The 13,877-nt window shown below is 39.2% G+C and overlaps 1 protein-coding gene across 1 annotated transcript in view; it reads right to left on the bottom strand.

Annotated features, from left to right (window-relative positions):
• The window catches only part of mrpl23 (mitochondrial ribosomal protein L23), a 55,561-nt gene extending 42,045 nt beyond the window's left edge, over positions 1–13,516 (bottom strand). Inside the window, exons 1-2 of the mRNA XM_080871253.1 lie at positions 13,379–13,516; positions 11,600–11,722 (exon numbers count right to left, since the gene is read on the bottom strand). Of these exons, the coding sequence (XP_080727379.1) occupies positions 11,600–11,722; positions 13,379–13,398 (143 nt within the window). The 5' untranslated portion in view covers positions 13,399–13,516. The remainder of the gene's footprint in view (positions 1–11,599; positions 11,723–13,378) is intronic.
• Positions 13,517–13,877: the final 361 nt, after the last annotated feature.

Raw genomic sequence — 13,877 nt, 5'->3', positions numbered from 1 at the left:
TCGTACAAACCCATATTCAGCTTTTATTCTATGGACCGTAAAGTGGAGAGGAGAAATGTGAGTGTCAGTGTTCATCCAATTAGCTGTCTGCAAGTATTGATCGCGTCCTGTGAAACCCTACACAGGAAGTGGGCCTGGCACCAACTGATCCGGCAGGCCAGCCTAGCTAAAGCTAGCCTGCTGGGCAGCATTTGAAGCAGATTCCTCTGACTAGGGAAAGAAAGGCTTTTAACTGCTAATCAATCAAGCCAATTGGATTAGCCTGGTAGAAAGCACTTCCCAAATGCGTCTGACAAAGTGCTTAATAGCGACGTTGTGGTCTGACATGAGTGCCTCGGATATGGCATCTTCTATCACCTCATACGTTTCTTTAATAGAACAGGATAATGTAATATTCACCGTTTTTCCAAGGTGACGGCCCGATACCTTGAGTTGTTGTAACAATATTAGCTGAGGCAAACATTTGCATGAGAAAACCCCATCTGTGAATACAAAGACTCTTTGTACTTAAGAGTGATGTAATATATGTTCCCATGCTATACAAACAATTGCCTTTTCCCCCTATAATAGACTAAAGTTTGGCAAACCTGACATTGGTGCAGAAGTAAAACCTTCTCTTTGACCCTCTAAGATTTGTGCATTGAGGCCTTGCTCTTTTTGATACTTGAATAAGAATTTCCACATTCAAATCCACCATTTAATCAAAATATATGGCTTGATATAGTGATTTGACCATCACAGGGTTTCTACTAAACATCAACTTCAGAGAGTTGCCCAGCTATGAAAAGTGAGAACCAACTTGGCAGTGAGTTTCATCCTCTCAACATTCAATCGTGGTCCTGGTCCACTAGGGGCATTAGTGTGAAGAGGCTTCTGCTTTACTGTGACAAAAAAGGATCTCGTTGAGAGCATTTCTAGATGCATTTGTCTCTACTGTCAAGAGGAAAAAGATGTGGCATGCAAATCCGTCTTCTGCTCCATTTACGCTCCCCCCCCTCCACCATAACTACTGTCTCACAGTGTGTGTGCCAGAGGGCAGTGAAGCACAGCAAAGTGACCAGGGGTACGTCAGGTCAGGAGGGGAAGAAAGACTGATTACACAGTCGGGTTTTCCTAGAAAGCAGTTGCGTGGAACTGGAAGAGAAGAAAGTGGCTTAGAGGCCACTGAGGTCTCTTCTGGATCATTAGCACAGTGAACTGATCCTGATTAAAGAGGAGAATATTTCTAAATCCCAACTGCTTTTACAACTAAAATTATCCCGCCACCACAAACACAGCAATGGCATCCATCATAGAAAAAAAGAGTTCTATTACCAGGTTATATAAATTTCTGTTTTTGGGGGGGTAGAGCTAAAGTTTCTGCTGCTGGATACAAGAGCTTCTAGTGTATATTTACAAACCGCGATTCATGTTTGTATTATGTTATGTACTTTGCAACAACTGTCTTCCAAACTATAACTCTTTGCAAAAAAGTTGTGATACATGTAAAACGGAAATATTAAAAATAAAAAAAATTTGCAATGACTCGAAAATCATTCAAATTGAATATTTAATTAAAACTAGTGCAAAGACAACATGTAAAATCGTGAAACGGTGGATATTTTTCCGTTTACTTTTTATACACTACCATTTCTTTTCTTTTTTAATAATCACATCTTTAATTTGACCTCAGTTGCTTTGTGTGTTGTATCACCTTTTGCTAACTGTAACCATTCATACACAAATTGCTGTGATTAGTGTAAACAAATGGTTGTCCCACCATGTGTTTGGGCCATCTCTTATTATTTTTTTCTGTGTTTGCTTCTTAAAGCCCAAAATGCTTTAACTGGCCATTGTGGAAAAGAGCAAATGAACAGAACCTAAATTGAAACCGAAGCTCGCTGTGAAACAGCCATGCTGAAGTAATGAGGGTACCTGTTTATGTGGACTGATCGGCAGAAATGTGACATATCAAGCACCAACATGAGTTTGTTTATTTGACATTAGTCACTTCATGTACCAAAACAAACAAACAAACAAACAAACAAACAAACAAACAAAAAAACTGTTATCCAAGTTTTTGGCACTCATTTGTAACCACAAGCAGACAAAAACTGATGAGGTTGTGTTTTTTCTGTTCATTGTGTATTGTGTGGAGTTAACTGATAAATAAAATCACTTTATGGCATTAGTTGTATATCTAACTGCTTTGCATTTTTATACAGTACTCTAAATTCATACACACACTTGACAGGGGTTGCATGAGATAGCTGTTTTTCCTGTGACCTGAGTCAATACATAACTCCCATCTCAGCTACAAACCAGGACCCAATCTGAAAGAAAGCCTTGGGCTGAAAGCTGAGGAGAAAATGTCAAGTTAAGTGTGCACATAAACAAGGCTAAACTTAGACAAAGGGCGTGGCGTCTCCAGCAGCGATGCAGGCAGCATCTGATCATCATCCCAGTATAAACACCCATCTGACTCCACAAGCTAACCTTTCGCACTTCTGCCTCTCAGGAAGAATGAAAACCTGTCTCCAGCAACTGCTAAGGCTAACGGCATCGTTCCTCAGCAACTGGTATATATTTATACGCAAACACTCATGCTACAAAGATTCCTCAGCCAAGACGATGAAAGAACTCCAAACACAAAACCTAGAAGGGCATCAGATGACGCAGACGATGGATTAGGTTCAATTATGGTCCGTTGTTGCCAAGCAGGTTTAATTCAGGAACACTAGCTTCATTGTCAGAAAACAGTTTAAAAAAGTTATATTGTTCTGCATTGTTAAAGGGGGAGTGTAAAGGGAGACAAGGGACCTTGATCTAATATCATGCAGTGTTAAAGAAAGAAGGGCTGGAAGCAGGATGACATAAACGAGGTAAAGCTTTTGAAGCTTTTGCTCTGTCTGGCTGTGACACGATTGTTTATGTGCGACAATAAAGCAGATTCATCAATCTGCAGATTAACCTACTTGCAGTTGCTTTCAGATGTAATCTCTCACTTGCAAAGAATCTACAAGCTTCTGGATCGTTCCTATTCTGAAATGTGGGCTAACTCGCATAGAGCCAAAAAGATTATCAGTATCACATCCACTGGTTTTAGGTAGTCAATTTACACCTGTGCTCTGAAAGCATGAAAGAAGTAGGTGAAAGGACACATTTGAAAAAGAGCAAGAGGTGGCTTTGACAGTGTATGACAATACTGAAAAACTCCCATTAGAACTGCTATCCTTAATGTGTCAACAAAATCTCAATTTTCTGTAATAAGCTATGACAACCTGGTACCCAAGTTGAATTCAATTCAGTTCTACTTATATAGCATCAATTCACAATAAGAGTCCCTTCAATTTGCCTTTATATTGAAGGGTCATGGTTAGGGATGGGTATCGTTTAGGTTTTATCCGGTACCGGTGCCAAACCGGTACTTTTGAAACGGTGCCGGTGCTTAAACGGTGCTCAAACCGGTGCTTAAAGAATGGAGAACACAAAATTGGTCCAAAAACCTCTCATGTTCAGCTGTTTTTTTTGTAAAAAGATAACAATGTTAGCCTTTTCTGCAGCTATAGGGCATATATGGTATCACTCTTGGCTGGACGCAGTGCTTAAACAATGGAAAAAACACAAACTTTGTCCAAAAACCTCTCATGTTTAACTGTTTTCCACTTTTTCTTTGGTCATTTTAGCCTTTTTGGCCAGGGTGAAGGGAGTATCTGCCATCAAACAAGAAGACAGCCGCATGTAACTATGACGGTGTTTGCTAGTTCACCTTACATGCATTAATTTAATAACGTGGTTAGTCTACTCAACGTAAATTACACACGAACAACATTAAGCTACTCACGCAGAGAAGAACGGCTGCTGCTGCATCATCATCCGTCATCATTTCTGCTACACTGGCAGGGCTAGGGGCCAGGACTCTCCTCTTCGGGTTTTTGGGGGATGTTGCTAACTGCGGGTCCGATAACAGGCACCACACCCGCAGTAGATGCGCTCGGTGTGAGGTCTCGCAGCAAGCTATCAAATACGGCGCATTTTTCGGCTTTAAAAAAAACGCTATGCGTCGCCAGGTGTTTCATCGGATTCGAGGTGTTACCTCCTTTGACAGTATCACAGTATCAGCTTAAAGCACTTGTTGCAGGCTGCTGAGTTTGCATATTTTGCTGTGAAGTACAGCCAGACTTTTGACCACTTCGCCTGTGTGTATCACATCTCAGGGAAAAAAAGCACCGAAATGTGCGCTGTTTTTCGGTCTGGTTACTGCCGTTTATGTCAGAATCGGTGCCATCATGGCACCAGATACCGGTACTAGGGCTGCTCGATTATGGCAAAAATGATAATCACGATTATTTTCACTGAAATTGAGATCTCGATTATTTGACGATATTTAACCCTTTAAGACCTACTATAGAACCAAGTCCGCCAGAGCTTATATTATTTTTTTTACATGTTGTAGTGCCATTTGTGGGAGCATTTCAAGTTGCTATACATCAATACAACTGTTATAGCCCATATTTTAATAATATGTATTCATTAAGTCCACAGTAACTACATTAATTGCAAAAAAGTGCAATAAACTACAAAAAAATGTAAAATCATTTTGGTTTTTTTTACATATATTTCTACTTGGAGAAATTTAAGAGGTTTATCCCTCAAAACTTTAAATACAAAAAAGTTGCAAAAAATAGTTTACAACAACAGGAAATTTATTTTGAGTGTCTTCATAGTTTTATTTTGGAGATATAGCAATTTTTATATACTGCAGGAAAAACAAAAAAAACAATCCTATGATGCAAAGAAAACAGCATGTGCATCAAAATAAACTATTTCCAGCAGTGCAATTCGAGTTCTAAGCATCCCAGAAACTATTCAGAAAAGTCAAACATGACTTATAAAAACACCAGTATAGGCTTTTAAGGCCTACAAGTAAAAAACTAAATTTTCCGCGAAATGACGTCACTTCCTGTTTCGGGCAGGAAGTGACGTGCGATAGTTTGCGCTGACATCTGTTTCACTGTGGGAAGTGTTACGAACAGCTGATCGGATCGGCAAAGCGTGTTTCTGGAATATTATGTTTTTGTTCCTGCAAGCGCTTTTTATGGAAGGAAACCGTGACCGAGGACAAGCTGATGGCATGAGATGTAAGTTTCATATGCAAAATAATTATTGCGCTAGCTTACATGGTTCAGGTTCTACAGGGATTTAAACATAGTTACACAAAACGGAGCGTGCTGCTCTGACAGGCTTTAAAGGGTTAACAATAACAATGTATTGAATAATGACTTTAAAAAATTATAATATGTTTGCAATATAAAAAATAAATGAAAAATGTAAACATCTAAGTTTAGTGAACTTTGCAGTGTTGCTCTGTGGTGCAGCTACGACACCGTAGCAAAGTTTACAAACTATGTCTACTTGACACATCTGACTCCGCGAACCCGTAATGTTTCCAAACCACTGAAGTTTTTTTTTTACCTCTCTTTTCAACCAACGGCAGTCACTCTCCTCTCCAAATAACTTCTGCTTAGCTTTCAGAGCTTCCCTCGGGTCCTCTTAATTGTTGTGACGCTGTTCGAAATGCGGAGAGGTGCGCTCGATTTGCCACACGGAGCAGCGCGAGAGTAAAGCACGAGGGAGGTGCTAATAATCGGCTCAGTCATTTTTAATGATCGTTGAAAGCCCAGATCGTAATCATGATTAAAATTCGATTAATTGAGCAGCCCTAACCGGTACCCATCCCTAGTCATGGTGATTCATATGTCAAGTATTAAGTTCCACTATAGTACCGTGCAAAAGTCTTAAACCAGCCCCATTTCTTTATATTTTGTTTCTGAGCATCTTGCAGTTTTTTAAAACAGTCTTGAGCAATAGTTTTCCAGGCTTTCCCAAAGTCTTTCAAAGTGTTTTTCTGGACATTGGCTGCTTTTTCACTCCAGTACTTTATTTTTTTCAGAGGAATATTCGTTGTTTGTTAAGCTACTTAATACTTACATATGAATCACTCAATCGCAAAAGAGGCACCTTAGTCAGGGATGGGCCAGTGTTGGGTCTACACAGACAACTTAGCAAACTTAGCAACTTATACTCTGTCTACAGCAGATGAACGGCTTTTCCATTGATCCGCAACCTGTTAATTTAAGTAATAATAGATGCATTATCATCATAGTCTAAATGGAAGGGTGACTGTCAAGAAGCCATTCTAAAGGATATCAAAACAGGTCGAAAAGTCTGAAGCATGCCAAATTATCTTTAAAAAAACAAAAACAAATCAATGCCTGAAAGTCTTACAGAACGATGAATCCAAAATAAAAATTTGTGGCTCAAATGATCGTCATCCGTAAGACAAAGTGTAGTTGGGGATCTTGTCAAAATTGATGGAATTATGAACACAAAAATGTACCAACTGATTTTGATTCCACTCTAAAAACATTACATTGTAAGAATATGGCATTGCTCTTGGCTCAAGAGGAAGAGTAGGTCATCTGCTAATCTGGAGGTCTGTGATTGAGACCAAACCCAAATGTCTAGGAGCAAAGCGCTGTGTGAAGGGTTGAATTAGGCTTGTGGCCTACAAAGGTTAGAGTAGGAAAGTATATTATAGTGCTTTATTTCCTTTTTTTTAAGATAAACATCACTTTGTATAAGCTTGATTTTGCTGTCACAACCATAGAAAGATTACTTTGTTCAGAAACTACTAAAAGACATTTAATTGGCCCCTTGTTTGACGAAGAAAAAAGAAAAAAAGAGCTGCATTAAATATTTGGCTGCTCATAGTCTTTTTGGTTTACAGCTTACAAGTAACAGACACACATTACAGTTTAAAAATTGCCCTTCCTTTATGATCTCATCAGGAGCCATTAGGCTTTTTATGATCACATATAACCCTCTCGACCCCGATGTGGCACCCAGTGTAGAACCAGTTCATGTATTTCATCATTATTTTTATTCACCAAGAACAAAACAAAACAAACAAAAAAAGAAGACTGGTGGTAGTAAAAACAAAGCTACCACAGAGACATTATTCGAACCACTGACGTTAATGGTTCTGGGAGGGGTTACATCAAGAAAGTCACTAATGACCAGCCGATACAGCCCACAGACTCCATCCACCATGACTTGATAATATCCGAGCTTTACATAGTAAAACTATTAAACGTTCAGTCCAGAGGATCAGAATCAAGGAGAACTGGTTCTGCACCAGAACCCAATGGAAAGAATTATTGACGAGTTAGGGAAAGAAATCTCAGGCACTGGTTGTTTGCTGTCTGAATTGCTCTTGCATCAACTGTGAATCTAACAGGTTGTTGTTGTTTTTTTGGGGGTTTTTTTTTGGGGGGGGGGGGGGGGGGGGGTGGTCTTACAAGAAATAATACATGGATTATACACTGAAGAAAAATGCCTTAATAAAGACAAACAGCACACTTTTATGGTGAATGTCAGGGAAACATTAAACTAGCTTAAATTAATAAGGCCTTTATATACACACACAATAGTTTAAACATCGAAGGTACACTACACAGCCCATACATACTCATACATGCACACATGAACATCAAAGTGCACTGCATCAAAGTGGTTTAGCGGTGAGAATGAAACAGGAGAGTATCTTTTGCACAGATGAAAGGCAAATGAAAGCCGCTCCACATTGTTGACCTGCCCATTGTCAATTTTAGGTTGAGATACGTACAGTCTCTACTTTAACCCTCCCATCTTCAGAGACAATACACACACACATAAAGTGCTAAACACTAAGTATCAAGATCATAGTAGCCGACTTTGTTTAGAGGGAAAGCTGCCAAGGAACCCGAGACTTGAGGAGAAAAGAGACAGTTGAGAAGTTGAGAGCATAAAAGCAGCGTGTGAAGGATTAGAGTTTTTTTTATTTGCCCTGCAGCCTGACAATAGAACAAAAATAGATCAAAGAGCCGGTCATTGAAAGTCACAAAAGTTCTTACCGAGAAACAGGTCAATAGAGTTTACATCACAAATCTACAGGCTAAATGACTTAATATGACATTAACTTGGGTTTACAAGCATGAAAAAAAAAATGGCACAGTTTCAAACGTGTGCTTATTACGTTGAAGAGGTGACCAGATATATTGGTGACTCCAACGCTGTTAGGTCCAGGAACTGAACCATTGGCAAAAGAAATCGTGAGGTGCAGTACTACAGGGTCAGTTCGCTCAAGTCTGATTAGAGTGAGAAACCACAGCATGGTCTGGTTTCATAGTTATTAGTCTGCATAGCATGAAATGTGACTGTGTAGCAGACTCAACTGAAAGTTCAATGGCATGCTCTTTTCTTTGTGTGCATGTGTGTGAGAGAGAGTGTACTGGCCTCTCGCCATGCCAGGTGAGGTACAAGAAGGTGTGCGTGGGTGTGAGCCTAGAAATTTGATGATGTTATAGAACAGAGGGGAAATACTTACATAGCACAAAAGGTTTGAGAACAATCAAAAAGACCAACAAATACCTCCCTCTGGCAGGTAGAAAGAGAATTTCCAGAGAACACAGCCCAGGTGTCTCAAAAAACAAGTGTCAAAGGAGGATTGATTTTGGACACATAGCAAAGTGCTTAAGAAAAGCACAATAAACAGCAGGCCCAGGGTGGGACAGAGGGAAAGGATGGAGGAAGACATGCCAGAAAGTGAGTGATACTGCCAAAAAGTACGAAAACTAGAGAAAAGCAAAAGAGAGCAAGACAAACAACTATGGATATCTAGCTCCCAGGTGTCAGCAAGATAAAGGCCACCTTGTGTTATTCTCTTGAGAACGCCAACAGTTACCAGTTCTCATTAACAGCTGCTCGGCTCTAAAATTTACCCACGCTTACACCGCCTACACTTGAGAATCATAACTACAACAGCTTTCACTGCCACAGTGACTCAGACTTATCAATAAACTGGGAGTGGGAGTGACATTTGTCATTGTCTCTCTGTGTGGGTCCATTTACTACGATGTTGTTAAGAAAAGTGAAAAAAATAACAGTGTTTCCAAGCACACACTGAGGCCCCAGCAGCATATCAATCAGCCATGCACCTCTCGCAAGCATCAAAGACTGTGAGGAAAAAAACAGAACACCTTACACACCCTTATAAACACACACGCACCCTGCACTTACCCAGTTTTGTGCATATATACACAAAGAAACACACCATTCGCACAAACGGACTCACACTTACAAGTATATACAGAAAAACACACACACACACACACACACACACACACACACACACACACACACACACACACAAAAACACACAATTACATAAGCACCCTAGGAGTTTGGCAGAGAAGAGGCAAGAATCAGAGTGGGAGGCCAGGCACCTGGATGAACAGATTATGGTCTAAACCCCACCAGAGACACATAGATGATCTGCCTCAAACTTCAATTTTTCTACCCAGTGTGGGTTCTGGGCTTCTCATTGCCTCAGGAGTGCTGGTAACCTCAGTGACCTTGGCTTGTAGCGGTAGTCAAAATCAGCTTGTCACTATTAAGTGATGACTGGACCTCCTGTCACGTTTAGTGACGCAGTAGATACAGCAGAAACTTGACAAAATAAGAACATCGTATCTACACAGACAAGATTAGTTTTGCCTTCCCTTTCTGTCTCACTGTTGATGCAGCTTCTCTGAGAGACTAATGGTGAAGACTCGATGTGTACAAACTGATTCAAATGCCCCAGTTCAAAGCCAAATAAAAGTACTTTTGACCTCACCTCATGCGTCACTCTCCATGTGAGAGTGAAATGACGGCCTGTCACAAGTCATTGTTGCAACTAAGCTCATTAGAGGATAATCATGAGGTGGTACACACTATCTACACTGTGGAAGACTGAGGCCTCCGTTTTCTGTTTTTGAGCCTGTCACACCACCTGGTGGCCACAATATCAAACATCAGGGACATATTAGTGGTCCCGCAAGACCGTTACTGTGGCAGTAAAAATAAATTACTGCAGACTAAATGCAAAACATATGTTCATTGTACCATACGTTCAACTGAAACTACTATAGTCTAAACTCTAAAATAAATTTACAGCCTATACAGGGCAAAAAATGATTGGGTCTTTTTAAAGTTTATTTTATGTTCATTATATCTTTTTTAAGTTTAGTGTAGTTTTGTTTTGTTCTCTTCTTGGATTAGTCACTTGACCACTCTTACTCATTTGTTTTGTGTTCATTATCAATCGCATATGGAGAAAGAAAAAAAAGAAAAAAGGATCCTCAATCCAAGGAAATCTGCTCTAGAGCTGAACAGCTTGTACTTAAACAGAGAGAGATAGATAGAGTGAATGCTTACAAAGGGCCAGTATGTACAAGTAAGCATTTGTGATTTTTGATTAATGTGTGTACAAATTTACAACTGGAACAATACGCAGACTTCAAACGATAAGCACCTGCATTTATGGGCAACGGCAGCCTGAAAGGACTAAACAAATGGACTAGTATGTAATTTATGGCGCCGTGGAAAAAGACAGGAAAAAAAAAACACTGTGGCAATAAAACTATAAATGAAATATTCCACTGACGTAAAAGTATTTTAGATCAGAGGCATTATATCTGATATATAAGTTATAATAATTATGTACAACAAGCTCTATCGTGAGATCTGTTAAATTAATATGTTAGGAAATACTCAAATCTCTCCCAAAAGACTTTTTCAAGACTTTTCATTTACAGTTCAGAAAGAGGTGATTAGAGGCCAGTGCTGGTGATTATAAAAGACAATTTGCTTGAAAAAGTAACTATGCATTTAAATAAAGTAGTATTAACAGGAAGTTAAGCGTGGGATTTACTGGCTGTTTTACACATTGAGTCATATTAGCAGTGTTTCCCTGAGTCTCACACGGAGCTGAAATGAATCAAGTATGCATGCAGTAAGTGAATGACAAATAAAATATTGAGTTTTGTTGATTTTTTTTTTTAGGGCTGGGGGAAAGGGGGGTGTGAGCTGAGACATTGTGAGGTCTTTGTTATTTACATCAGGGAAAAGAGTAGCATAATACCTAAATGTAAACTAAAAGACAATTTTCAGCCTCAGTGAACTGATGTTGGGTCACAAACACATTTAACCTCCTAAGACCTGAACTCTTCCATGGCATGCATTTTTAAGTTCTCTTTGATATTTGGGAATATTGGGGCCCGATGAATGTAAAAAAAAAGAATTACCAGATTTTTTTTTTTTACCTTATTTTTGTTTTTAAGAAAAATAAGAGCCACATATCAGGAAATTCGTTTAAAATTTTGATAGGACAGTAGCAGTTTCAAAATAGTGGACGCCAGGTCCTAGGAGGTTAAAATAGAGAAGAATATAACACACGAGAGACTGTAATTTAGTTTTCCAGCAATCACCTTTATGTTTTCCTACTCAAAGAATAATAGGCATCCATTAGCTTAAACAAAAAATGGACTGCAAACCACACTTTTATATTTTATGGACAAATAACCATGTCTAAACTTGAGGCAACCTTGAGAATAAATACAGACTCACTAATCCGTGCATAGTAAAAGTTTCTCCAAGTATTATGTGCTGCAAAATCAATTTACCTGAGAACGGTGTGATAAATAAAGGTGTATGGTAATGAACTCATACATATTAACGTTTATAATCAAAGACTTACTCCATTGGGATGCGAAACTGGACAGTGTCTTGAGGCTGCTCTTTTCCCGGCCTCACCAGGGTCAGAAACCAGCTAGGTCTGAAGATCCTCAGCTGGGGATTGCCCAGCTGGTAGAGAGGATATCTGAGGAGATATGCACAGGCTGGCTCTTATTATCCTTGATATCGTTCCCATAAATCCTATAATATTGTCTAAAAGAAAAGCACAATAACTGCTACCTAGATGATCAAGTAAAATTATGTCTTTAATCTTTGTTTGATTTAAGATAAGCAGCTGAGGTCAGTCCAGCACCAAGAGGGTTCCCTTTTCTACTAAAAATATCTGGAACAGTTCCTTAAACTTTCAGCTCACACAAATGCGTAGAACGGAATTTCTTTGGAGATTTTACTCACTGCCATATAAGCAGGTAGCGCATCTTTCCTTTTACTTAGTTAAGACAAATTGAAAAAACAAATAGAAATAAGGATGGGCAAGAATAACTTTGTCTGAAATCAAGAGCATTGAACTACAGAGGTCTTGACCGGGGATGTCAAATATATTTTACATCGAGGGCCACAAAAGGTCCACTTTGATCTTAAGCTGGCCGAATAAAACTCAGTTTATTATCAGTGTAAACAGATTTCCCTATACATTTAATCCCTGAGATATCTTAATATAAAATAAAGAAGTGCATTTTCGACAGCACATTGCAGTTTTTCTACATGAAAAATGTGAAAGATTACAGAAAAGTTCTGGCAGCTCACTGCCCAAACTGTCCCTATTTATAAAACTTAAAAAAGTACTGTCGATGTTTGAAATTTTCTTGTTTTAACGGAGCTTTTCTGTCATTTAACTGTTTTATTGCTTACATTGATTCGGTATAGTATGAATGGCTATGGGGGAGGTTGTCATCAGCAGGAAAAGCTGTAAAACTTATAAAAATACAGTTAATCCAGCAGCCAGGATCGGGGCTTTATGTTTAGCACTCCTGGTCTATACCTAAGGATGTGAGGTCAAAGATGTGTCTTCCTCCAGACACAAACAAATGCAGCCGGTAAATGGGGGAGACTCAAAGGAATATGAGACACTGAAACAATCTTTTATTAAATACACACACAGAGTTTGTTTTGCACTGCCACGCTTTATAATAACTTCTCCATGAAACTTGGAAAAACAGACAAATCCAAGTCTCCAAACCTAAATGATCAAATATTAGCAGTGTAGCATTTTATTGGATCTTGAGCAAATAGAAAAAATGTGTTTATGATGTTTCTGTTTAGCGGTGGTCCCCCATTAGGCAAGATCGTTTGTATTTACGTAGCTCAGCAATACAAGCTACACATTTCCCGTGCAATGTCTACGGTGCACTAATAACAGCACCCTGTATTAATAAGCGTGGGTTAAACCTCGTAAACAGTCACATTACCCCTACGATGATTTAATATTGCGGCAGATTAGTTGCTGCAATTTCACCAACCTGCAAAGTGACTGCACAACAACTCCAACATCATGTTATGCCGTTTGTTTTTAGCATAGCAGGCTAGCGCCCGCTAAGTTCTTGTCGCTTAGTTATCTGAAATTCACAGTGAGCACATAACTTGCAGTCTAAAATACACTGACAGTTATTGACAGCAACGTGGACTAATCCGACTGCATTCAGGACAGAGTGCATACAGGTCAGCTGGGAGACATGCTAGCAATAGCTTGCTTTCTTAGGTTAAACTGCCAGAAAAGATGACTAGCAATGTATCCACGAGTAAAACTGAGGCTTCTTATTTAAACAAAACACTTGATACTCACAGCAGTCGTGTTACTGGCATCCCTAGAAATTCTTACTGACAGACATACGCTGATAGTTACTTTATAGTTTTTCAAGGTTGTCAAATCCTACACGTGCAGGGATGTGCTTCCGGGAACATTGGCAATGCGCAAGCGCATTGGATATACTACCTTCCTGTGATGCTAGGGTGTTAGTGAGCTGTATGATATGTGTGCTCCTTGTTTCAGCTTATTGAATAATAAACTAAAAGATCCCCATGTTATACCGGACTGTTATGCAGCTAAAAAAAAAAAAAAAAGCACTGAAAAGATTCAATTACTTTGTCACGCATTCGGTTTCATTTTTGAGAATGTCATTGTTGTGAGCATATTGAGAAATTAGTATATCAGAGAAACAGTCGGGTTGAGCAGTTTGGACAGAAAGGAAAGAAAGACAAAGCCTGCAATGGTTTGTTCATGTGCAAAAAATGACTGTTCTGGCGACCCCTAAAGGGAGCAGTTGATAGAAGAAGAAGAAGAT

Source organism: Rhamphochromis sp. 'chilingali' (assembly GCF_963969265.1).
Source record: "Rhamphochromis sp. 'chilingali' genome assembly, chromosome: 2".
NCBI lineage: Eukaryota > Metazoa > Chordata > Actinopteri > Cichliformes > Cichlidae > Rhamphochromis > Rhamphochromis sp. 'chilingali'.
Note: the sequence above shows the minus strand (reverse complement) of the source record. Positions and strands in the feature narration are given on the sequence as shown.